Source organism: Amblyomma maculatum, chromosome 7, assembly GCF_055883805.1.
Source record: "Amblyomma maculatum isolate TAMU_Amacu chromosome 7, ASM5588380v1, whole genome shotgun sequence".
In the NCBI taxonomy this organism is placed as follows: domain Eukaryota; kingdom Metazoa; phylum Arthropoda; class Arachnida; order Ixodida; family Ixodidae; genus Amblyomma; species Amblyomma maculatum.
The window spans coordinates 124,021,938-124,037,634 of NC_139350.1; the positions used below are offsets into that span (position 1 = coordinate 124,021,938).

A 15,697-nucleotide genomic window follows, 5' to 3' on the forward strand; every position below is an offset into this window, starting at 1 on the left:
ATTCGCCGTGGTTGCTCAGTGGTATATAGGGCGATCGGCTCTTGAACCCTAAGACGCGGGATCTAATACCGCGGCTGCGGCGGCCGCTTTTCAGTTTAGGTGAAAAGCATGGCGCCCGTGCGCTGTTATTGGACATCCCAGGTGGTCGAAGTTTCCCGAGCTCTCCACTATATCGTCCCTCACGTTAAACACTATATATCAAGCCCAACCAATCCTTATCCATATGAGGATAGTATAACAGTGTTGTTCAAATAACGAGCGGTTATTAAACGGAAGGTGATGGACTTAGGAGGACAAATGAAACATGTACACATTGGTAAAGGGTAGTTACGTACCACGCTGTCGTAGCTTAGCACACAGCCGAGAACTATAGGCGTTGGATATCTGTTCAGTACGGATATAGCTTGCAACATAAATGAATTCTGCAGGGCATTAATGAGAGAGTGGTAATTGGTGTATTTCTGTTTAATACCAGGTACAAGTTGACGATGACACAGGTCAAAATAAGTGGCAAAATACAGCCATAACGGCCAAATGGTTGAAACTTTCTATGAAGACGTAGGAATGGCAATGAGAATGAGTAGAGTAAAACCATCCTACATTGTACTAATCACGACTGCAAAGCCAAGGTACGATAGGCAAAGAGCAGGCCGGCGATCAGGTAGGCGGTAGCTATTACATATAGGCTTTAGGGGGGGGGGGGGGGGGGGTACTTCATTAATAGCTTCTTAAGCAAGCGGGAGAATAGCAAGGGAACGTAAAAGAACCCGAAGGGTAAAGGCTAAAAATGAAACAAGATGTGAAGAATGTGACGTTCCTAGAAAATGTGCGATGTTCTGTGTACGTGATGAAGTCTCTAATCAGTCTGTAGCCTTGAATAGACAACAGAAGAAACTAGTGAGAAAGGAGCCCATGAACAGGTTAGCGGTAGCATGGAAAGTAGAGAAATTTGATATCTCAGTGCAGTACAGATGTTACGCTTCGACCAAGGCGAAGTCCTTATAGCGTTCAAGCAACAAGCGATTATGCCAGCTAACAGACTGGCGTGCGCAATAGCCATACGTGTTGGCACGTACAGTTAGACAAGACGCCGGTAAGCTCTTGCAGGAAGAAACGTCAGAGCATGGCTGCCTCTAACCAAACAGGTAGAATTAAACTAGCAGAACTATCAAGTAAGCGTAAAATAATCGAAATATTGAAGGATAATATGGAGAAATTCAAGGCTGCTCTAAATAACGGAGGTGTTCTATAAAAAAAGGCCAACAGAAAACTAGACATAGGCGAAAATCATATGCAGGCCTATGCACTGAGACAGGATGTACGATGCCATTAGCAATATGGCAATATCGATAGTTAATGTAGCGCGCCAATGAACCAAGAACCCACTGTTATCGGGTTGCCTTAAGTTGCCTTAGGTACTAAGCAACACTTGCTGTTGGGCTAGTTGGTTCAAATCCATATTTGGGAACACAGCGCGGAACAGGACGCAACGCTCCTTCCTGTCTACCTTCAGCGCTCCGTCCTGTCTACTTTCGTTCTCTTGTGTTGTGCCCTGTTCCGCGCTGTGTTCCCAAATATAGGTACTAAGTTCCGCAATAACCGATTTACACTATTTTTGCATGAAACCTATGCGGAACCTTAATGAAACGTGCTGTACTTTCTTACATACTCCGCATTTTTTCAAATTAGTTAAATCGAGTGCAATTTTTTTCTTTTTTATTTTTTCTTTTCTATCATATCCCTATAAGCACCGAGGATTTCGGGCGCGATTTTTGCAGCCGCACAAGCGCGGGAAGCTTTTAAAAAGCGCTGCACGCGTGCTATTCAACTACATACTGTGCTCTACACAGGAATGTGTGGTGTCATGTAAGGCACGGTCTTTCTTAAGTCCCTGCGTATCCCGTCGGCACAGTACCGTCTTGCTCGCAACCCTATTTCTGTTAGCACTCCTTAAAAAGCGAAATCTCCGCAGAGCATCTCTGGATCAGAAACGACAGGAGTGATGACGACAACGCTTTTGTCTGCTGTTGCTTTCCGCGTACCAGAAAGCATACAGCGTATAGCTCGAACCGAGGGCACCACAGGCAAACATACACCGAAGTTCGGCACATAGCGCAGTAGAGCGGCGAGGCGCAGTCCCGCTTCAGCGAGACCTTATACACCTTTCCCTCCGTGACACGACAGGCATCGGCACGATAGCCAAGGTTGGACCGTATCCTCTCCCGCTCTATCGCAGTGTGCGATAAAAGTGGCGGCGTCGGCGGCGGGGCAGCAGGCTCCCCTAATCTTTACCCGCGTGATGCGGCGCTGCTGACTGCACCGCGAGACCACGCGGAAGGCCGCCACGCGTGCCCGCTTTGGAGATTTTATCTCAGTTTTGTACACAAACTTGTCAGCGCCGATTAAACCCGCCCGCGAACGGTGACGGAGTACACTCTGATTGAAGGCGACGCAGCGCTCGTATAGGCGAACGCCGAGCATTCATTTCGCACGTTTCTTTTCCGAATATAAAAGACCGGTTGTTTCACAATGGTTAAAATGACAATGTCATGCAAATACAGTTTAACTGGCCATTCTTGATAGCAGTCATGGCAAGCATCCTTGTTTTTCGCCCTTGTTACTTCGATACAGGCTCATGATAGGCAAACAGCGAACGTTGTTTGAATGTTCTGTTATTTCATGCGGCTTCTGAAAGGGAAGCTGAATACAAAATTACGGGATATAGTCTTTTTTTTTTTTTTTTTTTCCATTGAGACTGCATTTGGGGCTTCGGACCCAAATTCTCCTGCGTTCCAAGTATAATGCTTCGGTTGCACTATAAAGTGACGCAACAGACCAGAACACGCGACAAATGGTTACAGAGTTAACCTGCAGGAAAACATTTCAGGTGTTTCCCTCCGTAAATGAAGGTTGTGTGTAACTGAGGGCCCCGCAAAGCAAGCGTTGTTGGGTTCGTGTGCCGCCCACCTAGTCATCTGTGCCCGGCTTTATATTGGTAGGATCTGTGTCTTGGTGATGATCCACGTCAGAACATATTTTCGCCGCTATTAAGAGTGAAACTTGTGGCCACCTTCCCACCTCCTAGTGGAAATTCGTGTGTCAACTTCTCCGAAGTGACCATACACAACCATGTACCAGCCAAGTATATCCGCAACCTTATACACCCATAAGCCTGTTCCGACACATCTTCGCTCTCCTTTGACTATAGTGCTGCTGGCGCAACCTGGAGGTGTAGGTTACCTGATCTGTGCCGAATCCTTTACCGTGAGCGAGACTGCACGGATGGATGTTTTCATACGATCCACTCTAGGGCGTCACCACTTCCCAACTCCGTCCACTGAGCACCTTCATGCGCATCCACATCTTCTGTAGCTATGTGGAGCTCCATACAGCACGCGGCTCTTTGAAGAGCCCTTTAAGTCCGTGCAAACCACTATACAGTTTAGCCCTTTCACTTGGAACGGCGTCCTATGAACAAGATTTGCACTCTTTGGAGATGCTAGGTGGTGATCATCCACACTCGAAAACGTTCCGCGAGCACTGCAGAATCTGCAGTGGAGAAATGCGAAAGCCTGAGCATTGCTACTGCACGCGGTACATCATGCGCCCTCTAGTCGAACATAACCAGCGTTTCGTTGAACGCATCAAAGTTCACCGACGTTCTATAATTGACTTGCAGGAAAGAAAAGGGGTGCGCGATGTACCGTGTGCAGCAACAATGCTCAGGCTTTCGCAATTTCTCCACTGCAGATCCTGCAGTGCTCTCGGAACGTTTTGATTTATTGACACTTATTACAGAGTTCTGCTCACTATCGCGCATTTATTTGGCTCATTAAGTAGGAAACATATCCACTTCCGGTTGGTGTGGCGTCACATTTCTTGGACGTCGACATTAATCTTACTTTTAAATTTTTCGCTCTAATTAATTAACTAATCATGCTATTGACATAGTTTCCTCTTGCAGCATCTTAACACCATCTTGTATGAATCACAACTATTCCCTAACTCTTCTAAAAGCGACACAACGGCTGCGGACACGTTCTGTACACACGTTCTGTACACACGACCTCGCTGGCATAGCCTAGTAATGCTTTCGCATTAAAAATTTGATACAGCCCGATGCGCACGAATTTTTAAAGGCCCAAAACGTTTCTTAGTGGATTCGGAGAATCAGGCTATGCATCATGGTAGCTCAAGAACTTGTCTGAGAGAACGTAATTATGAAAGCTGAGAGACTTACGTTTCGATGAGTAGAAGGACAAGGAGTCTGAAAAGATGTGAGAAAAGAGCAATTAATATGCAGCGAAGTGGAACCGATGGCTAGGCCTCGTGAGCCTGTTAGCTTAAACAATCTTTGATATAGCTAGTGCACACTACTGCGCCGTTACATGTTGGTAGACACGTGCCCGCAATCATTATGTCGGCTCGCTATGCTGAACGCACATGCCGTGCTCTGCAAATTAGACTTGGTATACAGCGGGGCAGTCGCACTAGCCCAGCATCGAAATCCTGCTTCAAGTTGCGTGGAAGTAAAAATATAGAAAGGAACAGCAGTAGCCAAGAGCACATGCCGCGCAGACATACGGCGTTAAAATCGTTAAGCATAGCTTGCTTCCGGAATTGCACCTAACTTGAAAAAAAAAAAAAAAAAGCAGCGCAAAATATGTATCAAGGTCATCGCTTTCTTTACGGAAGGCCTTAATCGATATGGAGGTTGTTGATTTTTTTTTCTTTTCTGGAGCCTCTACCAATAATGTGGGATCATCCACCACAACTTAACAAACGAAGTTACGCAGGCGCATCACCCACGCGGTAGTGACCTGCCCAACGACAATCCATCAGTGTAACTCGAATCAAGCGGGAAAGATGACGACAAACCAAGTCCAACGTTTTGGGATATCTTTCAATTGCGGAGAAGAAATATAGTAGGATATTTTATGCGCATTTGATTGAAATTGTCCCAAGCTTCAGAAGCATAGAAAAAATTCCCTCCGTCCTGTGCCTGCCGCGGTTTTTATTTTCATTGCATTAAAAAAGTACTTCGCAAAATTTGTACGATACTTCTTGTATGCTCGCGGACAACTTTCTGTGGTTCTGTAGCCAAGCTTATGTTGGAAATAAAGACTGCTGTCCCCATTCTATGGGGAGTCGACTGCCTCATGCACTGGCGACCCTGCACCGTTTCTATACAACTTCCCTCCTTCACCTCTCCGCACCCTTGAATCGAACAACGAACAGCGCCCTCCACAGAGCTGCAAAAAGTTGTTCGGAAGTCTGCATCCATCACATCCACCACATGCCATCACATGTATGTAGAAACAAGGTAACGAAAATGAGTACGTATACGTAATAACAAATTAGCGAGTGCCCTTTTGAGGGCAATCCGTTGGCACACCGGAACGTGCCAACTGCGCAGACTGTTTCCTTTCAGCGATAACCGTCAGTACAGCCTCGGTGAAGCAAGCAGTGAATAAGGGGCACTATAAAGAGCAGCGAGAAAGCCACTCAAATATTGCAGCCATGCGTCCCATGGTTGCTTAACCTGCAATCATTTCTGATCCCCCCCTTCGCATGAGCGTAGCTAGGTGCTCATCCCATCGAAAAGAAAAAAATTAGGCGAAAGAGAGGGGAGGGCGGTGGTGACTGGTGAGAGGGCGGCCTTTGAGCTTCGCCATAAGAGTAGGCGCGATATCGCTACGCCATCTTTTCATTGTAAATTATTTTATATTTCTTGTTTAAGTTGTGTTTCGAAGGAAATGAAGGCGCATATATCTGTCTCACACCTCCGTGGATACCTACACTTAAAACTAACTCCATGCAATCGAAGATACTAAATTATGTCGTGGAATCGAATCCCAATCGCAGACTACAACCTCCAGCCTGACCAGCAGGTGGATACTAAATGAAAAGCGAAATGATTGACACCGCCCAAAACGCTGCACGAAGAACGGTTGTGTTATAATTGTGATGCGAAATCACGTGTTTTTTTTTTGTTTGTTTGTTTTCTGACACGTTTGAAACGATGCCACGTTTTTCCCTGACAATTTCGGGGTGAGGCGAAAGCGATGGCTTTTCGGCACAACGAGCACAATACGCTTTCTTCCAATAAAGAAAATGGTAAAATGGACGAACGCTATCGCTCACCGGACAACATTCTTCCTGAAAGTTGTTTTTTATTACATGTTCGCCGACGTACTGATCACATCTCGCTATAAAAGCTCTCTGGAATTTCAAACACTCCTAATACTCTTTGCAATGAGATACAGGCAAGCGACAGAACCTAAAATTAAAAAAAAAAAAGAATTGTTTTGGTTTTGGTTTTCGCAGACAGACCCTCAGGGATGAAGTGCTCGACTCTGCAACTGGTTTGGAAGCCCTGTCAACTTCTTCAACGAGAGTATGGCGGTCAACGGTTGCCATCGATTACATGTGCCTTGATTTTCTGTAAACAAAGATAAGCGAGCACAAAATCGATGACCCCCCCAAGCTGAAAAAAAAAATAAATAAATACGTCCAGCAACAGAGGTTCTTGCTTATCCACGCCTGCTACGTTATTTCAGTGCTGTTGTGTGCTTTTACAAACATGTCCCTTTAATTCTGCTAAAACACGACCATTACATGCAGACTGCCCTTGCCCGGCCGTTTCATTCGCCGATGCAAAAACAACGGAGCGATTTTCAAGACTTCTTTTTTTTTCTCTTTTTTTTTTTTTTTTTTTACATCAGTACGAGAGAGCAGTGAACAAGGATTGGGGGGGAGCCTTCGTTCGCAAGTCGAGCCAACATTTCGACAAGAGGACTTATCTTCGTGTAGGCCCCAGACGAAGACAAGTCCCCTTGTCGAAACGTTGGCTCGGCTTGCGAACCAAGACCCGTCCTCAATCCTTGTTCAGTGCCCTTTCAAACTGTGCAGCCAATTTATTTCTCTCACTCTGCTGTATTTTACTTTAGAGAACACAATACAGGGTAAAAAAATCTCGGTAGTTTCCAAGCAATAATCTTCACTGCGTCAGCCACCGTCTTGGAACATTGAGCTGGTAAAGCGGCATTTTAGCTGAATTGCAGTGCAACATACAGTACGAAATGTGGCGATTGCGAAAAGCTGTTATGTCCGGATGAAACCTCGGCAGGCAGTATACTTGGCAGGTGAGTTGGCCAGGAACTGACTGGTCGTCGAGTTGCGTGACGCCACAAAACTACATCCCATGGCAGAGTTGGCAAACCTTGTTAACTCGAGGTTCGCCACTGAGATGGGAGGGTGAAATCGGGATCTAGCGTTTGAGGATCATTGAATATCCTGTGAAACACCTTGTTCCTATATGCATTTATGCGGCTTGGTTAAAACGGGGATTTATATTCATGTCGAACGCTCTTGCCCATAATGTGGTCACTTAATATACTGTATGCTAACGAGCCCGTGTGAGATAATGGAGGCACAAAAATAGCAGAATAGTGATTAAGCGAGTGGAAAAGGGCATGAATAACAGCGAGAACCCGCATGGGGAGCCGGCAAACGGCAGCAGTTACCGCTGTCGCATCCTTTCTCAAAGGTGGAGGTCAGGTGCCCCCCCTCTCCCCCCCCCCCCCTTTTCCCTTCCTATTTTCGTAGAAGTTTTGACTCCAACAACGTTGTTTGCCAAAATTTGTTTATGAAAACCGCAATGCAATGCACACGCAGTTATGATACGTACATCTTAACACGAGTGAATTTTAAAGTACACCGACAATGTCAGAATGCAGCCCTGAATGCCAGTGCACAACATTCAAGCCGAGCGCTTCACTTTGCTCGATGCGACGATTAGCCCGGATGCAGAAAAAAGATTTTGTCTTGGCTTGCAACATCCAGATGCACACTAGACAATGAGAATGTCCAGACAAACTTGTTAAGAAAGGTGGCTCCGGGCACCACCTCGATTTGGAGGCAAAGCGAGTGAAATCATCCACCCATTCCCCACTTCAAAATCAGTGTCTAAGAAATGCGCAGTAGTTTCCTTTCACCGTATTCTCATAATGTGTCTGTTGGAGTTCAGTTTAAACTAAAAAGGCCTGTTTCTCGTCTCTGCCGAGCACTACATTAACGGTGTTATGCAATACCTTGCACACGTTATACCCCGCATGCAGCATTTTTCATTGTGGTCACTTGACCTACATTTCAGGTGTGCTAATTATATCAGTTGTGTGGCCGAAAATCAACCCGATTTTTTTTGTTAAATAAGCACTTTTGAGATGTTATCTAATAAGCATTCTTTAATACGAACGTGCATTTTCATTCTTAATTATTCCTCTCCATTCCTGGCACAATGACCTCCTCCAAGGGGGTAGCAATATCTGTAAATAAACAAATAAAAATATCGAGGTGACATCGGCGGAGTCGCAATGCTATGTTTACGGACATCGGAAAACACGTGAATTCTGTTAAGTTGGTTACATAACTTCTAATGGTTAACTTTCTTACTATCGCAGGCGGGTGCCGGACTGTAGCTGCGAACTTTTAACCAGCTTTTAATTATCCACATCGTATCTAGAATTTCAAGCCCGCGATTATCCTGGTGCGAACATAGTTTCGCCGCTGCACGCCGTTTTTAAATAGCTCTCCTCTTTGGAGTACCGGAAAGACACCTCTGTCATTACATCGCTCCGTGGCACAAGTGTCACGTGATCTTACCCACCTGCCTGGCCTGAGGACGGAGCACGAAAAGCTAGGCAACCGTGTGCTGTGGGATGGCAGTGCACGTTAAAGAACCCCAGATGGTCGTAATTTCCGGAGTCCTCCACTAGGGCGTCTCTCATAGCCTGAGTCGCTTTGAGAAGTTAAACCCCATAAACTAAACTAACTAGAGGACGGAGCAGCGGCGAACACTGCGGCGCGAGCGGGATAGACCAGGCCACGTGGCAGGTGCGCTGCGGAGTGAGTGACAGACGCCGCTTACAGCCCGTGCTTTTCGGTAAGGACGCACGGTGGCCGAAGTTCGCTGAACAGAGGCGATATGGAACTCACGTTTTAGAAACTCGAAAGAATATCGGCATATGACTACCGACCGACTACAGATCTCGAGTTGCACTCAAGCACCTAACTGCAATCTGTGAAGTTGACAACAAAAGGTTTTTTTTTTTTTTTTTTTTTTTTTTTTTTTAACCAAGCAAATTACTAGTTTATATGATGTAATTGTTTTCGCCAACACTGATATTGCAACGCATGAGTACTTGAAGATTCTGGTTCATCCACGCTGAAGCAAGCAGTGCAGACGCAAGAAGCTTAGTACAGATAAAAGTGTGCCCCCTGTGTCGCCAAACACCCGTTCAATTAATTCGCCTTCCGAGATAAGACGCCAAAGGCGAACAGATTGCAATGTAAGCAGTGTCCAAGGCCACAGCAGCGACGGACTGTCGCCAGGTAAATAGCCGCAATTGTGCACTCGTAGAACATTCATCTGCTCTGTTTACGAAGATGTGCGCGTACAATGTATCCAACACAGCGTTATCGCTACTTAGTATAATCGCTTGTATCTGCCGAAGGCTTCTAAGCGTATGCTGTTACGGAGGAAACGTTTGGCCCATGGCAACGGACTGCTCGGGCACCTTGCGTGCTCTCGCACGAGACACACACATGGACAGATGACCCCCATGAAATTCGTGCGCGTGATCCTGTGTTGTCCAGACCACGTTACACGGTTCCGGACCATAAGCATGGTTTAGGTTCAAAGCCGCGACAGTCTTCAGGCTTCTTCTCAGGACAGCAGAGTAATGCGGAGAAACTTGGCAATGACGTCATTATTGATGACGTTTGAAATTTCAACTGCTTTCGCCCAATTCCTTTTGCGAGTCACCCGATGCCGCTAAACAACATCTCGTGGATTTTACCTTCGTTGTCATGGGTTTTCTTCCTCATTGTAAGCGTTTGTGCGTTGGAAGTGCATCATCACCGTATAGATCACGTCATCAGCACTGTGTGCTGCGGAAAATCCTGAAAGCCGAAACAATATTCTTCAACGATTACGGCGTCAATTCAAATGTTATAACAAAACGACTTGGCATGATTTGCCATCAGTCTTCACAGAACCAACTCATTTAATTTGATCGAATTCTACATATAAAACCTCTTCAGCTGCTTTTTCAGCCTGCTGCCGCGTTCTACTCTTTCCATGAAAGGGAAGAAGTTTGAAACCCAGTAATTATATTTCGAATGAATCCATAGCTTACGCGCAGCGTATCCTTTTGGGAAATTGCGAATAATTAGTTTCTGAAGATTTATTTTGCGTTCTGAATAATGTTTTTCGCGCCTGCGCATGACGATTCTGTGAATTTCTGTAAAAAGCCGAACTACCCTCCAAGCTTGGTTGATGACTTCGGCAGGCCTGCATATGTACGACAAACCTGCGTCCATCGAAAAAATATTTTATGCACCATCATAACCCTTGTGTCATTGTCCCTTTCAAGCTCGCTCCTTGCGCTTAACGACTTCGAGCCAAAATATCGCGCGATTACTTTTGGTCATTCAGCGGCAGCGAAAATATAGTCCAGTGACCCAGCGACCTCATGCCGTCCACAGTCCTTCGTGATTCATAAAATGCTTTTTTATAGGGTAATTGTTTCGTGTATTGTGCATACGTACCATCATGCACTTGAAACAATTGTCGTCGCTTTCATTGCTCCCTCTGCGAACAAACGGGGCTTCACAGCATGGCATGGGACCCCTCTCCACGACATGACAAAAAGAAATAAGTGTTTTATGAGCTGGCGTAATAAATTCCTTGGACTTCGTAGGGCTAATCAATGCGCATCAATTTCTTTATAACAAGCAAAACTGCTTGCAGCAGGTTTATAAGGCTTGACAGAAGTCAGATTTAGTGCGGTACTATTTTTTAAAGCAGCGGTGCTATATCGCACTTAATTCGATTAAGGATGGGATGGGGGTCGGCAGAGAGCGCCGATTGATCACACGATGCCTAAACAACTAATATCGAAGGTTCCCTTCGATATTAGTGCAAACGTATGACATCCAGCAGGAAGAGAAACAGGCCGCCAAAGTTGCGGCCGGCGCTGTGCGCATAAAGGGCTGTCGCCGTCACCTGTCGCCAGTCTAAAGGCCCTGCGACGCCCTTCATGCGGCTTCATTTTATGCGATATCATAAACAGCTAGTTGGGTCGAAAAGCGGTCGCCGTCTCCTCAACCCAGAATTTAGGAAAATGTGTCGAAAAAAAAGACATAAGTCAATATAATTATTCCGCCATTGGGGTTCGAACCCGGACCCTCGGCAGGACAAGTCTTCATGCAACTCAGAGGCTACGAAAAGTCGTTATTCCCTTTGTTTTTTGAAAAAAAGAAACGTGTTGAACAACAGCAACTTTCGTACCAAGCGGGCTAGAGGAACACCTAGCGAAAGCGTTGTGGTGCGTATGACGTACTGATGTGTTCTGGTGCAAAAGTGATTCTTAAAAAAAAAAAAAATAATTTAAGAGTTAGAAAATCGCAAAATAAGAAGGCTGTGTTCTATCTTTCAGGTGGGGCTTAATCACCGTCCTAATTTTTATTTTACTGTTTTATGAGCTGCTTCAAGTTGCCCATGAGCATAGGCAACTCAAGGACACGCCATTCTCTGGGCAGCTATCCACGATATGCGGGTTATTTTTGGGCGCATGCATAGCAAGTGTGTGCCAGGGTAGTTCGCGTCAAATTACGCGGCGGTGCACAGCGTTTGCTTGGAAATCAATATCTCGTTGTTTTATAGTGTTGTGCATGAAACTTGATCATCAGGTTGCATATGCAGGCCACTAACTATCGAGACAATTTCAAACTGCGCCATGAGCTTGCGCTTGCTGTCTTCGCATGTGGAACAGCGCTATAGCAGCGAACCAAAGAGTGAGAGCTACTGTTAGAGATGGAGAAAAAAAAGTGTCAGATGGAGATTTCCTCCGATATCCTTCGCAAAGAAATGCGGACCAAGCTGGGCGAATGCAACGTCATAGGTGGAACATAAGAAGAAATTGCGTCCCTGAGTTGGGTGCAATGTCGGCAAAAGGGAAATGACGGTAACTGACCCTCTCTCAGTGGACATCTCAGCCGTGCCTTTATACAGGAAAGATGAGGGGGGGGGGGGGGGGGGGGCTGCAATGAGAGACAGAGAGGACTCTTCGTAGTGGGGCGCTCCGAATTAATTTCAACCATGAAGTTCCTCAAAATGCCCCCCCCCCCCCCCCCCCTCTTCCCCCCAACGCGCAAGACACGCGTGTGTCTTTTCCATTTCGCCTCCGCCCACACGCGGCCAACCCGCGGACGCGAGCACCTCTTGTTCAACAGCCGAACGCCTTAGGAACTGAAAAAGGTAGCGTCGTCGTCTTCATTGCCTCGAGCACACAGCATGGCGCATGGTAGCGTAATGACAACAAAAGACGCCTCGCAACACGCACGCAGAAGCGGCGCGTGAATGCCCCGAGAGCGCCGCCGAGCACCCTCGATCGATGAAGCTGGTGAGGGGCGTTCGTCGCCGCTGGGCCCTCCTCGGGAATCCCGGGCACACGACTGGGTTGCTCCGCTGCTGGGCGCGCTCCCAATGCTCCGGGCCGCCTAGCTGCTGCGCTGCCGCCTCGATAGTCCAGCATGGTCGCCCTTGCTTCCAAGGAAGGCTTGTTGGTTGAGCTAATTTTGAGAGACTTGAGCAGCGCTCTTCGATTTCAAGCCATCATAGGGCGATGGGGATGACACCGCGAAAGGGTACGCTCGCTTTACAGATTGCGATGACCAGTTCCTTGTCGCAAATGGCTGAAGAAGCCCATGAGGCAACACCGTTATCCCGAAGATGGCGTTTGAGTGGCTGCTGTCGGCGACAGCTACTGGGTAGCTTTAGAAAAGGAGCGAAGAATAGGGACAACAATAAAGCCCTATAGCGTTTCCGCTTTCCCTCAATTCAGAAAATACGTGACTTTGGATTTGAAACTAAAACATGACTAGTACACAACAAGAAACTGGATCCCAAGGGTGGCCTTCCACTGCATGAGCAATGCAATAAAGCATGCAGGATATGCATTATTCGGGTTTTACAGCGACGTGCCTTTCTAAGGGCTAAAAGCACTCGTAACCTAAACCGGCGCCATCGGCCGCTCGCGTCAGCAACAAGTATGTTAAATTGGAAGCGGAGGTTTCCATTTAGGGTTTCCGTTGCTCTAAGAAGAGAGTGAACATGAAGATCTGCAAGCATTAAATTCGTTTTACTTCTCATTCTCAGCTACGTCAACCGAATATCGTCCTGAATGTATGGCGATATCAGTGGCGAAACCAAGGGCTTCCATTGCCGGCCTTTTCTTCAGAATTATCTCTGCCCAAAGGAAATATCTGCCCAGTGACAGGCGAATTTGTCATCACCTGCCTTTTGAAGTCGCGCATGCATGAAAGTGCTAAGATTAAAAGAATGAAATTGAAGCAATTTAATTACTTTTCTAGGTATAGCTTGTAATGATATCAATTACCTTTCTATTGGAGGAAGATGATATTTTGATGAATGGCCTTTGTTCATTATTTTGCAGTGACTTACTGCTGTCGAAATTATGTTTATTAGCAGCGCGCAGTCTATCTCCGTGTCGGAAAGATTTGGTCCCTCATTTTCTGTGTCGTGCACCTTGAAATCGGATAATGACGCGCTGTGGCTGCGGCCAGCCCCGTGGGGCCACCACGTGGCCGCAACCATCGTTCAGTATAATCGGAAACAAAAGTGTCTGGAACGCACACGTGGCGATTGTGAACTACAAGCGTAATGTAAATAATCGCCTTATTTCTCTAACAGTAGACAACTCAAGTCCATCTTTCACATCAACAAGTATGATCAGAAGCTAACGGTCGATATAAAAGTTTTGCTTTGGTGGCCGCTTGCGTGTCCCATGGAACACGCTTCCGCTGCGTTAGAGCCATTTAGTTTTGCTCTAAGGTGCATCACTAGAATGGCTGTTGAGCAGGAGAAGGTATACCCCCTTCAAAACAGGGGTAACATTTCGACGTCCTCTGTGAACCTCAGCCGCTGCTTAAAAGCGGTAAGCGAAACTATATTAAAAACTTGTTTGTGGCAACTGCATTCACGCAGTGTTCTTCTTTAGTTTAATGTCATTAATTTTTGCCCGCAAGTGATTGGCCGTGTAAAAAAAATCTGTTTTCACCATTTTATTTAAACCAGTAATGTAATTTAATCCCTTTGCAAAATAATTCTGAGCTATATGAATTGTTAGCACGGACCAGCCCACCCGAGCTATTAAACTGACACTTTTGTTGCCGATAGTGCCGTTTTGAGAGCGCTGGCAGGGTTTCTCCGTTTTTCTATGGCAACATTAATGGTCTAGAGTATGTTCAATATACATGCAGTGATCGAAAGGGACCATTCACTGGTTCTTCATGCTCATTCTTGAAGCTTCGTGCGTTTCTTCTATATTACGCAAGGTTAGCCCAGAGGACATAAGTGATTATAATCATCGCCAACCTTCATAGCTTCCGCTTGACGCGTTAGCTGTATGCATTCACGCGCCCGGTGGATGAGCCGAGGTAAATGGGGAACATATAGACAATCAGGTCTGGAAAACTGAAGATAAGGAAAGCTCTTTCACGAGTCTCCAACCGCAGTTTCTTTTCTCTTCGTGCGAAGGAGCAAACGGTAAAGATGCGAAGGCCCATAACGTGCGAAAAGACCGAAAGAGGTCAAGGCATAACATTTAAAATCTCTAAAATAGACACACATTCACAGTTGCTAGTGGTAATACTTTGACGGCAGTGAGGTGATATGTGACAGTGGCGCCGACAGCCCTCGAACATTTAAAAGTTCGTGTCATATCGTGATGCCGGTTAAGACTCCCCCCCCCCCATAAAAAAAAAAAGATATCTCGCGCAAATGTCGTTGTAATAGAGCGCAGTGCATACTATGAAGACGACGTAAAATAAGAAAACATGTCACTTGTCATTGTAATCTCAGAAATTAAAGTACAAGCGAGAGGTTACAATCGCTAAAGACGACGGTTCTTATGAAACTCGCGGTCGGCATCAACAGTTTGATATAACACCTTGCACAAGAAGCTTTAACATAACGAGGATGTTCTAGCAAAGTCACATACCCTCAGTACAAGGCGCCTATTATTCAATACCGGGCGCCTCCAGGGCACGCGCAGTGTCCGGTGCGGCCACTGCACGTGTACAGCAACGATGTCTCGTAAGACCGTAACGTCTTCGGCATTCTAAAAGCTTCGAATGTCTATTGTCCCGAGCCATCATAATCAGCTCCGGTATACGTCAGATTTCTTAGCAGAATGGTGGCGCTTATACCAAGCAGAAACTATAGTACCTTCTAGCGTGGCAAACAGTCAGTGAGCGCGCAAGCTCAAATTAAAGTTCATCTGGAGGTTTTATATAGCCCACAACGCCCCTGGGTGGCCTACAATACATAGGGCACACGGGTAATATGAGACAACTTTCGCTAGCTCAGGATGAATTCCAATGGTCAGCTTAGAGCGGGATTCTGAATCTCCGCGCCGAATCCGAATGCACCACAGAGTGACCCCCCCCCCTTCCCCCCCCCCCCCCCCCCCCCCCCCACACACACACACCCGTAGGCGAAACGCAAGGCACCCGCCTGCTGTGCAATATTAGTGCACGTTGCAAAACCACATGTGGTCGAAATTTCCGGAGCCCTCCACTGCGGCGTCCCTAAACCCCATCACGGCTGTGT

At 46.4% G+C, this 15,697-nt stretch overlaps 1 protein-coding gene across 1 annotated transcript in view; it reads right to left on the bottom strand.

The window, feature by feature from the left end:
* Positions 1 to 15,697, bottom strand: part of LOC146184625 (uncharacterized) — a 32,338-nt gene that overhangs the window by 1,173 nt on the left and 15,468 nt on the right. Inside the window, exon 2 of the mRNA XM_084608594.1 lies at positions 4,241 to 4,267. Within this exon, the coding sequence (XP_084464720.1) occupies positions 4,241 to 4,267 (27 nt within the window). The remainder of the gene's footprint in view (positions 1 to 4,240; positions 4,268 to 15,697) is intronic.